The 13,250-nt window shown below is 44.1% G+C and overlaps 1 protein-coding gene across 1 annotated transcript in view; it reads left to right on the top strand.

Annotated features, from left to right (window-relative positions):
• Cdh2 (cadherin 2) overlaps positions 1 to 13,250 on the top strand; it is a 239,467-nt gene that overhangs the window by 198,926 nt on the left and 27,291 nt on the right. The window contains exons 12-14 of the mRNA XM_004654849.3: positions 2,966 to 3,199; positions 3,700 to 3,933; positions 6,806 to 6,945. Coding sequence (XP_004654906.1) covers positions 2,966 to 3,199; positions 3,700 to 3,933; positions 6,806 to 6,945 — 608 coding nt within the window. The remainder of the gene's footprint in view (positions 1 to 2,965; positions 3,200 to 3,699; positions 3,934 to 6,805; positions 6,946 to 13,250) is intronic.

Raw genomic sequence — 13,250 nt, 5'->3', positions numbered from 1 at the left:
GTCCGCAGACTCTGTGATTATGATGTGGTCTTAATGTATTTCTTTTAGTCAGTCCGGTTGCTCATGCCACGTGTGTATCACCAGCAACTGTCCTCTTTCCGATTTCTGCCACGTACTAGGAGACTCAACTTTGTGCATGAACAGATAGCAAGTAGATGAGCGGGAGGGTGCCGGTTTTTTTAAGTTTTTTTAATTTTTATTTATTTATTTGAGAGTGACAGACAGAGAGAGAGAGAGAGAGAGACAGAGAGAGAGAGAGAGACAGAGAGAGAGAGAGAGAGAGAGAGAGAGAGAGAATGGGTGCACCAGGGCCTCCAGCCACTGCAAACAAACTCCAGACGCGTGTGCCCCCTTGTGCATCTGGCTAACGTGGGTCCTGGGGAATCAAGCCTCGAACCGGGGTCCGTAGGCTTCACAGGCAAGCGCTTAAGTGCTAAGCCATCTCTCCAGCCCAAGGGTGCAGGTTTTTAAACATGCTTTGACTCCTATGTTCATTCTTTCTGCTCACTCGATTGTTTGTGATACCTAAATAGTTCTGTTACATGTGAATACTGACAAGTCCATGAAAGTATGTTCTCTTAGGTACCTAAGCGGAAAGCAACTTACATGTAAGTCACCCTGGGTCTATTTCACCTGGCTGACTCTGAGTGGCTCACGTGGTTTTGCACGTGAGCGCTGCTGTTTCTCCTGGCCCCGTGTGTCCAGAGACCAGCTCTGCCAACTTCCTCCCTGTGGGGTTTTGAATGTTTCCTCTTCTCTACTTTTGGAATGTAAGGATAATGGTATCAATACCTAACTGGTCATGTTTTGAGTTAGATATAATGGCTTATACAAACGATCTTTTAAAGTACCTGGCACAAAATGACCCACATAAATATTTCTATTATATGTGAACATTTTCAAAATTGAGTCACAACCATTTTTTTTAAAAGGCTATAGACTATGAACATTTGTGCTTAATAAAAAGTGGCTTTGAATGGGCAGTCAAGATGTGCAGTTTGGAGAAAGAACACTGCCCATCAGCACCGCTGACGAGAACCATTTGAATGAGACTCCTGTCTGAAATAAGTCTACTTGGCGACAGACACAAAGCAACGTTTAACATTCTTCCTAACCTGGGGGCCTACTGTTCAGATGTTCAGCATTACACTCATAGGCATAGCCTCTTCCATTGCTCAGCAAAGCACCACATTAATGCCCATTTAATGCTTCCTGGCTGTATGTAAACACTAGCTTTCCTCTACCGTGGAACTTAAAGTAATATATCTTGAACCATTACGTTGAGATTTAAAGAGTCATAAAATTATATGTATGTATGCTGGCTGTGAGTTATGTTCACTGAGGTGGATTGCTTTCTAATTGAAGGGGTGTTTGGTACGAGAGAGAAGCGAGCTGTGATGTCCACGTAGCAGTGATGCTTTGCAAACACACTCGCTTTAAATCACAAGCTGGAAATGGAACTTCACTCTGCCCCATGTGATTGGACAAGTGCTTAGACTCTTTGTGCCTTCATTTCAGTATTGATATGTCTTGGCTGTTGCTTAGTCTATAGACTTGTTAATGGAATGAGTCAAGTAATCTTAAGTGTACAACTTGTACAGAAATTCTGCAGTTATGAGGGGAGTGGTGATGGTACCTTCCATCCCTAATTACCCTGCTTTCAAAACCATCATTGGGCTGGAGAGATTGCTTAGCGGTTAAGGTGCTTGCCTGCAAATCCAAAGGACCCAGGTTCAACTCCCCAGGACTCACATAAGCCAGATGCACAAGGTAGCACGTGTCTGGAGTTCGTTTACAATGGCTGGATACCCTCACGTGCCCGTTCTCTCTCTCTCTCTCTGTCTCTCTCTCTCCCTTTCTTTTTCTCTCAAATAAATAAATAAAAATTGTAAAACAAGTTTTTAAAAAGCATCAATATCTATGTGGAAGTTCTGATTTTAGCCTCTTTTCCGCATTGTGGATATATGTACCTTGCTAGTTCCATGAGCTTTAACAGGTGACTTAAATCACTAGACTTAGTAGGTCCGCTACGTACACACTACTTACACATATCAATGTATGTGTATGCAAATATATGTGTATATGCAGCTTGTTTTATATGTTTGGATGCTTATGCTATAGCAGAAGTTACTTATAAACCAGAATAAGTGACCACAGACATTGGTAGAGTTGACCTTTTAGGGTCCAGTGAGAAAGTCCTTGGGATGAGAGGAAGTAGGTTTCAGTGTCTTCCTGTGCCAAGTACACAAGAGCACGTGGCCATGAGCAGTTTGTCGACATTGGGGTTCCTCATCTACTTTCCCCTCCTTCACGGGACCTCCACGAGATAACAACATTGGGGTTTCTCATCTACTTTCCCCTCCTTCACGGGACCTCCACGAGATAACGTGCAGAGAACAGCCTCATCTTCCTCAAGCATGTGGTTGTCTGGTCAAAGACAGCACATTCCCCCTCCCCAGCCTTCCTTCCCCAGGCGAGGCCTGCGCCACCCTCTTTCTTTCCTATCAGCAGTGGCCACAGTCACGGTCATTGGAAGCTGCAGAGGCTCCTCTGTTCTGCCGTGCACATGGCCTGGCTCTGCACTGAGAGGAGAGGGCCCGCACGTCCCTGAGCCCATGTCACGCTCCTCTGACATTCCCCACGGTGCCTGGAGGAATGGGGTACACATGAGCTGGGAGTGATGGACATCCAGGGCAGGGAGGGGATGGGCTCTCACAGCAACGCAGGCATCGTCACCATGCTCTGCTCCCACAGAACAGCAACAGGCTCAGGGTCATTCCAGGAAGGAAACGAGAAGTGGGTTTGTTTTTCCTCAAAGCGGTCTGTTTAGAGACTGTGACAATGAGATTTTTCTCAGCTGATCCACTGATAAGGGCAACAGGCTTTGAGAATTGCAGCATGATCGGGCCCACCTGAGAGCATTGTTGTTCCCCCCTCTAGTCATGTTTTTTCTTTTTTTTTTTAGGAATTCCTCCAATGAGTGGAACAGGAACCCTGCAAATCCATTTACTTGATATTAATGACAACGCCCCCCAAGTGTTACCTCAAGAGGCAGAGACTTGTGAAACTCCAGACCCCAATTCAATCAACATCACAGCACTTGACTATGACATTGATCCAAATGCTGGGCCGTTTGCCTTTGATCTCCCTTTGTCTCCAGTGACCATTAAGAGAAACTGGACCATCACTAGGCTTAATGGTGAGAATGGGTTAATTTTTTTCATGTTTGTGCATTTGGAGAAGCTTGAGATGGGGGAGTTAATTTTGTACCTTTATAATCATCTCCCTAATCGTACTTTAATTGCTATTTAAAGTTTAAATGAAATAAATGGCTTAGTGGTTAAGCACTTGCCTGTGAAGCCTAAGGACCCCGGTTCAAGGTTCAGTTCCCCAGGACCCACGTTAGCCAGATACACAAGGGGGCACACGCGTCTGGAGTTCATTTGCAGTGGCTGAAAGCCCTGGTGCGCCCATTCTCTCTTTCCCTCTCTCTGTGGCTCTCAAATAAATAAATAAAAATAAACCAAAAAATTTAAAAAAAAAAAAACCTCAAACCTAGAACTCTTCACAATGAAGCATACTTGTGATCTGCTTTATTTAAAGCAATTATTCTGAAAAAAAAAAATAGGGTTACTTTTCATCATGTTAGTTATTAACTGATAGACTTCATTTTCTCCCCCCCCCCCTTTTTTTATATAGGTGATTTTGCTCAACTTAATTTAAAGATAAAATTTCTGGAAGCTGGCATCTATGAAGTCCCCATCATAATCACAGATTCAGGGAATCCTCCCAAGTCCAACATCTCCGTCCTCCGCGTGAAAGTCTGCCAGTGTGACTCTAACGGAGACTGCACAGACGTGGACAGGATTGTGGGGGCGGGGCTCGGCACGGGCGCCATCATCGCCATTCTGCTGTGCATCATCATCCTCCTCGGTGAGTGTGACAGGTTTAACTTCCGCTCCTAGGACACTCAGCGAGGCACTTCCTGCCGTGGCCTTAGAAAATCGCCGGACAAGTCTCTTAAATCTATGAGCATCATCTTGCCAATCGTATGCAAAGCAACTAAGTTCATATTGCATCGTAAAGTCAGTCTCGTAGGCAGCCAGGTGACGGCTCAGTTAGTAAAGCGCCTGCTATACAAGCATGAGACCCCGAGTTTGAATCCCCAGCACCGACACAAGGCATGCCAGGCGTGGCGACAGATCCTTGCAGTCCTAACACATCCTGGCTACCTAGACTAACCAAACCGGTGAGCTCATTAAGAGACCCTTAACAGGCTGGAGAGATGGCTTAGCGGTTAAGCACTTGCCTGTGAAGCCTAAGGACCCCGGTTGGAGGCTCGGTTCCCCAGGACCCACATTAGCCAGATGCACAAGGGGGCACACACATCTGGAGTTCGTTTGCAGTGGCTGGAGGCCCTGGCGTGCCCATTCTCTCTCTCTATCTGCCTCTTTCTCTCTGTCACTCTCAAATAAATAAATAAAAATAAACAAAAAGACATTAAAAAACAAGAGACCCTTAACAAGGAGGAGACTCTGACCTCCATACGCATGTACACAAGCACCTGCTCTCACACGCACACACATGCATGCACGCCACATGCCTCTTGCCACTGCTGTAAGTACTTGCATGTTCGCAGCAAGCCACCCAGAACATTGCTTCTGTCCCCTCTTGGCATTTTATTATGCTGATTGCTTGGGAAGCTGTAGAAAACCCTCTTCGTGGAAAACTGTCAAACAGTCCTAAATTTGTACACTTGGGATTTGAGTGTGAATTTATAGCACACAGTTGATGATTTGGGAAAATATGGATATTGCTTTGCCTCCTTCCCTGGCACATATAAAGTGTAGTCAGCAACCTGCTCCGCTCATGCGAGGATCAAGGTTTCTGAAGGGCTGCGCGAAAGAGTGATAGATCATACTTCACACGCAGCACATTTGATAATAGAAATGATTACAGCGCTCAATAAATCGTCTATCTTTAGCATAAGCGTAGATTAAGGGATTGCTCCTTTTTAAGACAATTTGCAGTCTTTGGTTCCCGAGGAATGCAAGAAATTAACCACTGAAAAGTGCTTTCGGAACCACTCTGAGTATGCAGGTTAAAGGGACAAATTGCCTGGGTCCAGTGCTTCATTGTTGTGTAGTGGCCAGGGCGAAGTTTATTGTGTGATCACGCCGTGCACCGATCACTTTCTGGAAAATGTTGGCTATTTCTTTTATGTTTTCTCCATTTACAAGTGTTCTGGTAATTTAGAATTCTGTCCCTTTTTTTTTTTTTTCCTAAGCAATTACTATAGAAGGCTGAGCATTTTTTACTTCCTGTGTGGAGACGGCTTTAGCTATAATTTGAAGCCTGCATGCTATACTAATAATCCAGTTGCTAGATTTAGCCCTGGAACAATGGCAAATGAGATCATGTACCTGGCTTTAAAAGGAGGATATTTACTTTTATGGCCAATAATAAAAATGTGCTCAAATAGGAGTCATTAAATCTTTTGTTTCAGGATGTAAACTGATAGCCTCCGATTGTGGAGTTTATTCCTAGGTGTGCGCTCAGAGGTGCGGTTCACTTGCAGTGGAAACGTGCCCTGTGTGCCAGCCTTATCAAGACAGGCTTAGGGATGATGGATTGAGGCATGACAAAGTGACATTGGCGTTTTGAAGGAAAATGAATTGACGCTGATTTTTAGCATCAACTCGGGGAAAATTTATGGTCGCAGACCTGGTATATGAGTGAATGTAAAGGACAAAAGCTTGGTGTGATTTCAGGGCTCAGGCTAATTCCCTAGCCTCACAGCTTGGGCAGGGAGGAAACGCAGAACACGAGCCTCTGGGAGACAAAAATAAATAAATGAATCAATGAAAGTATCCAATTACTGATCCAGTTCTCATTTCCCGTACGAGTCACAGAAGCAAGCCCCTGTCCCTGCACAAGGAGCAGTAGCCGTTATCTGGGAATCTGGGAGGAGTATAATCATGGCTCTTTGGTGTGAACAAAACAGGGTCACAGTTTAAGGTACTGCGGTTTCGTGTCTTTGGAATTCATGAAGTTTTCTATCAGGACATCTAGTTTCTAGCAAGCCAAAGAGAATATAGAAAATAGAATTTTCCCCAGCAGTGTGTCATGAAGTGGGGGATGTTCTCCCAGTTAAGTTTGTGGGACGCCCGGGACGTGAATCCAGGTGTTTATGTTCTAGACCCAGGGCTGTCTTGCATTGTGCTAGTAACTCGTACTTGGGTGCTGAAGGCCTGCCTCGTACATAGGAGATTGTATATGACTTCAGGAGTGAGGACAGGAGTTCTTAGCTTACAAAAATGAGGAGTTGATTTCTACCCCCAGAACCCATGTGAAAACGCTGGCCATTGTCAGAGTAAGGCCAGAAATGGATAAGAGAGTGAAAAGAATGCATCATGTGAGCCTGGTCAGGTGGCTCAGCTCGTAAGAGTGCTTTCTGAGTTTGGTACTTCGTGCCCATGTGAAAAACCTGTGTGGTTCTGCATGCTTCAGCCCCAGAGCTGAGGTGGGCAGAGGCAGAGGGACTGCCGGGGCTTCCTGGTTAGCCGGTCCAGCTGAACCCAGCAAATCTCTGTGAGAGACCCTCTGTCTCCAGGAAATAAGGCAGAGACACCACAGGAGAATGCTTGACGTGCTTCTGTGACCTTCATACTGTGTGCGCCCACGCATGCAAAGAAATTCATCGTGGGCCTTCAATACCCAAGTACGAGTTACTAGCACAAGAGACGATGATGACTAGACAGGCTCGCCTTTCGGGATGATGACGTGTGCCTCTGTTCCTGTCCAGTTCTCGTTCTGATGTTTGTGGTGTGGATGAAACGCCGGGATAAGGAGCGCCAGGCCAAGCAGCTTTTAATTGACCCAGAAGACGACGTGCGAGATAACATTTTAAAATACGATGAAGAAGGTGGTGGAGAGGAAGATCAGGTGAGCAGCGCTTTAACTCTTTCAGAGGGTGTTACAGATCCTCGAGCGGGAACGGCGGAGACGGTACTGAAACAAGGACAGGGAGAGTCCTCAGATTTCTTCCCCGCTGGCACATGGTCGGGCACGTGGTGAGCTTTCTGTGCTGTGTTCTGCCAGTTGTTGCCGTATTTATTTTCTAAGGGGGAAAAAAAATCACTGTTTCAAGAAAATTAGGAGTTGAATGTAGTTTTACTTATATTTGTACCGTTTTCCTTCAGTTTTATTTTCTATGAAATATTCAAACTGTAAACAAAATTAGCTTCTGTACCGGGCCTTGAATGTTTATATAAATGGTCAAATAAGCACTAAACCTGTTCACTTTGCAAACACTGACCAAACACATTCATTATTCCAAGCACGCCTTGAATCCTGGTGATGCAGAAGTGGGCAAGGGAGACTTTATTAATTACTTATTTGAGACAGAGGGAGAGAGAGGAGGGAGAGAGAACGGGCACACCAGAGCCTCTAGCTACTGCAAACTAACTCCAGATGCTTGTGCCATGATGTGCTGATGTGATGATCTGGCTGACACGGGACCTGGAGAATCGAACCTGGGTCCTTAGGCTTCACAGGCAAGCGCCTTAACCACTAAGCCATCTCTCCAGTCTTTTCAAAATTTATTGATTGATTAGAGACAGAAGAACAGAGGGAGAGACAGAGAGAGAGAATGAACATGATTGAGAAATAGTGGAAGTCCGAGACAGCATGACTTCACGTATGTGTCTGTCATGGAGCTTGGATGATGGTGGGTGTCAGAATTCTCTTCTTTCTGCTGACAATGTGGACTTCTGTGTCACCTCGTACATTGGAGATTGTATATGACTTCAGGAGTGAGGACAGGAGTTCTTAGCTCACAAAAATGAGGAGTTGATTTCTACCCCCAGAACCCATGTGAAAACGCTGGCCATGGTGGCACCTGCTTATAACCTGAACCCTAAGGAGGCAAAAAAAAAAAGGAGTCTCTGGGGCTCGCTAGCTCGTCTAGTTAGCCTGCTTGGTGAGCTCCAGGCCCGGGAGACACCCTGTTTCAGAGAAGTGGTGGACGGTGTTCCCAAGGTTGTCCTGTGGCCTCCACGTGCACACAGACATGCACACGTTCATGAGAGCAAGCGTGAGAATGGAAACAAAGAAAACCACAAAACATGGAAGCAAAGAGAATTCTCTGCTCAGAAGCAACCTTTTAGATGCTAGAAGAGCTAACTTTTATTAAAGTCTGTCCTTCATGCTAGGCCTTTGATGGACATTAAATGTTATCTCTCACAACATCTTTGAAACCTGCGGCGCCACTGGGATTATGTCCACACTGTGCCATAGAACAGCGAGCCTCAGTGGGATTCCGTAGTCATATACCAGGTAGGGAGGTAGATACTGGATGTGGATCCAAGTCTGCCTGCTGTCACAGCTTCAACCACCTTTATGATTTCTCTTGAAATTATCTGGAAGAAATGAACATAGCCCATCTCTCTGATACGTATCGGGAGTGGTCGTCCGAGTAGATCCCGCCTTTCACGGCCTTCCGTCTTCAGCGAGGGAGAATGTCGATCGGTTTGCTAGCTTGAATAAAATCAAAGACGTAACTTTCTTCTTCTCTTCATTGCTGCAGTGAGGAAATGACTCCTCCTCGTCTCACAGAGCATGTTCACGCCTGTCCTCATCTCTAGGCGGCTGCTGGGGCTCGCTCTCTCTTGCGCACTCTCGGAAAGCTGTGTGATTTGCACCGAGTTTGTAACTGCAGGTTCCCGCCTTGGTTTGCCATGTCTCAACCTCCTCATTTAGAAGAGAGGCATGCTTAAAATATGTTGAAAACTTTATTCAAGTGCGTAAATCTGTTCTGAATACAAACTCATTAAATTGGCTCTATAAATATATCCCAGGGTTTCTTCCATAGAAATGTATTTGGATTTTAAAATTGGTATTTGACTTAATTCCTTATTAATTTATCCTTCTACTCTCCTGGGCATATTAAAGGACAGCAAAGGTGTGTTGATCACAGAATCTTGTAAACTTTCTACCTTTGCTATTTGTGTGTGTGTGTGTCATTATTTATTATTTTCAAAGTGTAAACCTAAAACCATCTCATAGTGATACTTATGTAAAAATAATGATATGAAGGCAGCTAGAGAGATGGCTTAGCAGTTAAGGCACTTACCTGTGAAGCCTGAGGACCTAGGTTCAATTCCCCAGAACCCATGTAAGCCAGATGCACATGGGGGTGCATACATCTAGAGTTCATTTGCAGTGGCTAGAGGGACTGGTGTACCCATTCTCTCTCTCTCAAACCCTTCCCTTTCTCTCTCTCTCTCGCATAAATAAAATAAAGGATGCTAAGAAAACTTATTTAAAAAATGATATCTGTAGGGCCACACAGCATAATCTCTAAATGATGCACATAAGTGGGTATCTAGAGGCAAGACCCAAAGTTCTCAGCCTTCAGAGTATACACAGGGTATTCAGTGTCTCCTCTCTGAATCTTTGTCACATAAATCTTTCAAAAAGTTGTGTAAGGTACTCTCGCAGTTTAGGAAAGGTTTTCTTTTTTACAGCAACTTCATCTCTTTGAGTTGATTCTTGAGTCCCAGTGGTGAGACACTTGCCAGTAAGGAAAGGAGCGTAGCCGAGAGAAGAAAACCTGGCCTCTAGAATCAAAGACACGCATCCCAGTCCTGATTCTGCTCTACTTCATAACCCGGGTTAACCGGGCAAAGCACTTCTCCTCTCGGCAAATGCCATCATCAAATGTGGGGGTAGAAGGATGGTGGGCCAACCTGAAGAAAGTCCTTAAGAAGACATTGGACTTGATGCTGTGTGTGTGCAAAATTCATGAAGCAGTTTATGAAGATTATTTAACATTGTCATCATAAATTCTCAGCTTCTCCTTCCCTGACCTTTGGAATGTTCTGGTCCCCACAAACTTATATGTATGAATGTATTGCTTTCTACTCACTTCTTCATTAGCCTATTAATTTTTCCAGAACTTTCTCTGTGTTGTGTTAAAGTACTGGCCTTTCTGTGGGGCCCTGGTAACCTCTTGCTACTTTGGTGGCACTTTGGTCTATGTCAGGAGCCTTTACCTGCCTCAGGCCTTTCTGTTATGACTCTCCAACAAAATTCCTTTGATAGCGTCTGCTTATATTCAGCCTTGGGCTGTGTTTTTATTCGAATTGCAAAATTCAAATATTGAAGGGAAGCTGCCTAACATGTTTTGTGTCCTGGACTGTTGTGAAAATGGAAAAATTTAGAAAATTCTATGTTTTTGTCACAGTTGTCATTGTGATAAAAATTACATAATACATTTTTTTCAGTCATCCCAATTTCCTCTCTTAACAAAATAACATACAAGATACAGGAATTGCTAGCCTGATTGCTCTCTGTGTACCACTCTAACTTCTGGAATCCACACACTCATCTGTATCCCTGTCCTACAAGAGATTTCTCCCTGACACCATCGCTCCAGTGGAACACCTCCATCTCTGCTCTGGCAGTTATCAAATCCAAACTTCTTCCTCAGCATGCCAGCTCTCCACCCTGCCCGCAGGGCTTGGTGAACCTCCTCAAACATGAAGCAGAGGCCTGTGGGCGAGAGGTGATGGTAGGTGGAGTTCCATAGGGTTCATATCCATCACACCTGTCCACTGCTGGCCACTAAATTTTCCTGCCAAGGTTGGGTGATTTGTCTTCATGTTTTTCATGGCTGGTTCCTCTTTTCTTCTTCTCATTCTCTGTCAAAGAAAGAGTTGTCTGATCCCGTATTTCCGTGAAGGTGGGTTTCATTTTGTTCTCAGCTATCCCATGGTGTCAAAAACTTTTCACCTACCTGACTTATTCTTGATGTTTGATTGTGAATGTTATGCCAAAGACTGTAGGTATTCTGTTAGAGGATGGAGGTGTTCTTTCAAGTTTAAGAGTATAGAATTAGCCGGGCGTGGTGGCGCACACCTTTAATCCCAGCACTCGGGAGGCAGAGGTATAAAGGATCGCCATGAGTGCAAGGCCACCCTGAGACTGCATAGTGAATTCTACGTCAGCCTGGACTAGAGTGAGACACTACCTCAAAAAAAGATAAATAAATAAAAAGAGTGCAGCATTACCGAGGTCAGTGTATCTGATGGTACCTACCTTTTGGCTTTTATGTAAATAGACAGTGTGCGTTAAGTACTTAGTGTCTGACCTCCACACTGACCTGTGGGGATCCCAGGGCTGGCTGTGGAAGCTGTTCACGTGCTCCTTTGTCATCTGGGCTTACGTGGGCTCCTGGGAGTCCAGCACCTCTAAATAGTCCTGACCCAACTAATCATTCTTGACCAGGTTGATGCCTTCTTTCAGGAAGGTTCTGTTCAGCTTGCTTTTCTACTTTTCTATAGGGTCATCTGTCTCATTCTTACTGAGTTGATATATATACTTATATATGGTACAATTATATATACTATATATGTATATATACATATGTGTTTATGTGTATATACATGTGTATTATATATATGTGTGTGTATGTGTATATGTGTATATGTGTGTGTACATATATATATATATATCATATATATATATATATATATATATATATATGATATATATATGATGAGCAGGAGATTTTTAATTTGATTGGAACGTAGTCTACTTAGGGCTTTTGTGTTCTTTTGAAGGAAACTTGATCTGCCCCATGATTGTGAATCCTCCCCACCAAATGATTTCCAAATGATTTCAGAGAAGCTCTGTCATTGTCCCTACATGGTTGTGATAGCTGCCTGTGAATCTGCCAGTCACAACTGTAACCTGTCTCTAATGGATTTTCTGTTTGGTATATGGGCCTTTCTTGTTTCCACCCACTGTGAACTTCGAGATGGACGACCGTGCTCACGGTCGGGGGAGGGGTTGCTTCCGCTCTTCACTGCTGGTTCTGGCGTCTGTTCTTGTTCCAGTACCGTGTTGCTTAATTTACTGTTGTTTTCTAATGTTTAGAGAAAAGTAAATTCTACAACCACAATCTTCTTTTATCCTTTTGACTTGTCCTTAAGAAATAAAATATTTATTTAATGATCTTGCTTTCTAAGTATATTCAATCCCATTACTTCCTTTTCTAAGCATATGCTCTTTAAATCTTAAAGCTAATATGCAGTTCCTGAGAAGACTGGCTTTGTTGAAGTACACTGGATTCTCTTTTCCATACTTTCACTTGGTTCCCGGTTAGAAATTCCCTTTCTTTATAGAACACATTAACACTGTTTGGCAGTGAAATAGGATTCATAATTTTTATTAGTTTTTACTTTTTTGGAGATCTTTCAGTCATGGGCCTTGGAAATGGAATTAGTGCATTGCTACATGTGAGATGAAGTTAGTCCTTCTTCATAACACACCATTCTAGGGACCATGTGCATTGCTAAGGGTGTGAGTGGAGATTGTGATTTACTTAGGAAGTAATGGCTGTGCAGTGAGACACAGGTCTGGTATGTTTGATATATCAGATCAACAGCCTTTTTTGTATGTGCATGTGTGTGATGTGTATGCATGTGTCATGCATGTTTGTATATGTGTATGTGTGGGGGGGTGCTTATGATGGCCAGAGAGTGGTGCTGGTGTCTTCCTTTCCTCATGATCCCTCTCCACCTTACTTATTGAACTAGGATCTCTCAGTAGCCCTGGAGCTCACCAGTTCACTTGCACTAGCTAGCTATGTCACCCTGGGCGATCCTCCTGTCTCAGCCTCCTGAGCTAGGAGCATGGGGATGACCACCCATCACTTACCACTGTCCCCAGCTTTGATTTGGGTGCTGGAGATACGAACATGTCTCTTCATATTTGTGTGGTAAACATCTTAACAGTAGAGCCATCTCCACAGCCCCCATACAATATAGCCTTTATTTAAAGGCGTTGTTGTTGTTGTTGAGGTAGGGTCTCGCTCTAGCTCAGGCTGACTTGGAATTCACTGTGTAGTTTCAGGGTGGCCTTGAACTCATGATGATACTACTACCTCTACCTCCCAAGTGCTGGGATTAAAGGCGTGCACCACCACGCCTGGCTTTTTTAAAGGCTTTTTAAAGAGCTTTATAAGGGGTGCTTTTTGCAGTTGCTGACTAAAATTCTTGAGTAAGAATTGATCATAACTTATCTCTCCACATTTAGAAGACTGGGAGGTCCAAAAGGTCAGTTTATGTCCTAGGTGAATGCAAGGAACAGGGCGGCTTTTGCAGCAGCCTCAGGATGATCCTGAAGCCGGCATAGCCAGCACTCTTGTTCTTCTTGCTGAGACAAAGCACCCTTCTCCCTGGCAG

This window comes from Jaculus jaculus, chromosome 15 (assembly GCF_020740685.1).
Source record: "Jaculus jaculus isolate mJacJac1 chromosome 15, mJacJac1.mat.Y.cur, whole genome shotgun sequence".
Taxonomy (NCBI): Eukaryota; Metazoa; Chordata; class Mammalia; order Rodentia; family Dipodidae; genus Jaculus; species Jaculus jaculus.
The sequence above is the reverse complement of the archived record's forward strand: the minus strand, read 5'-3'. Positions and strand labels throughout refer to the sequence as shown.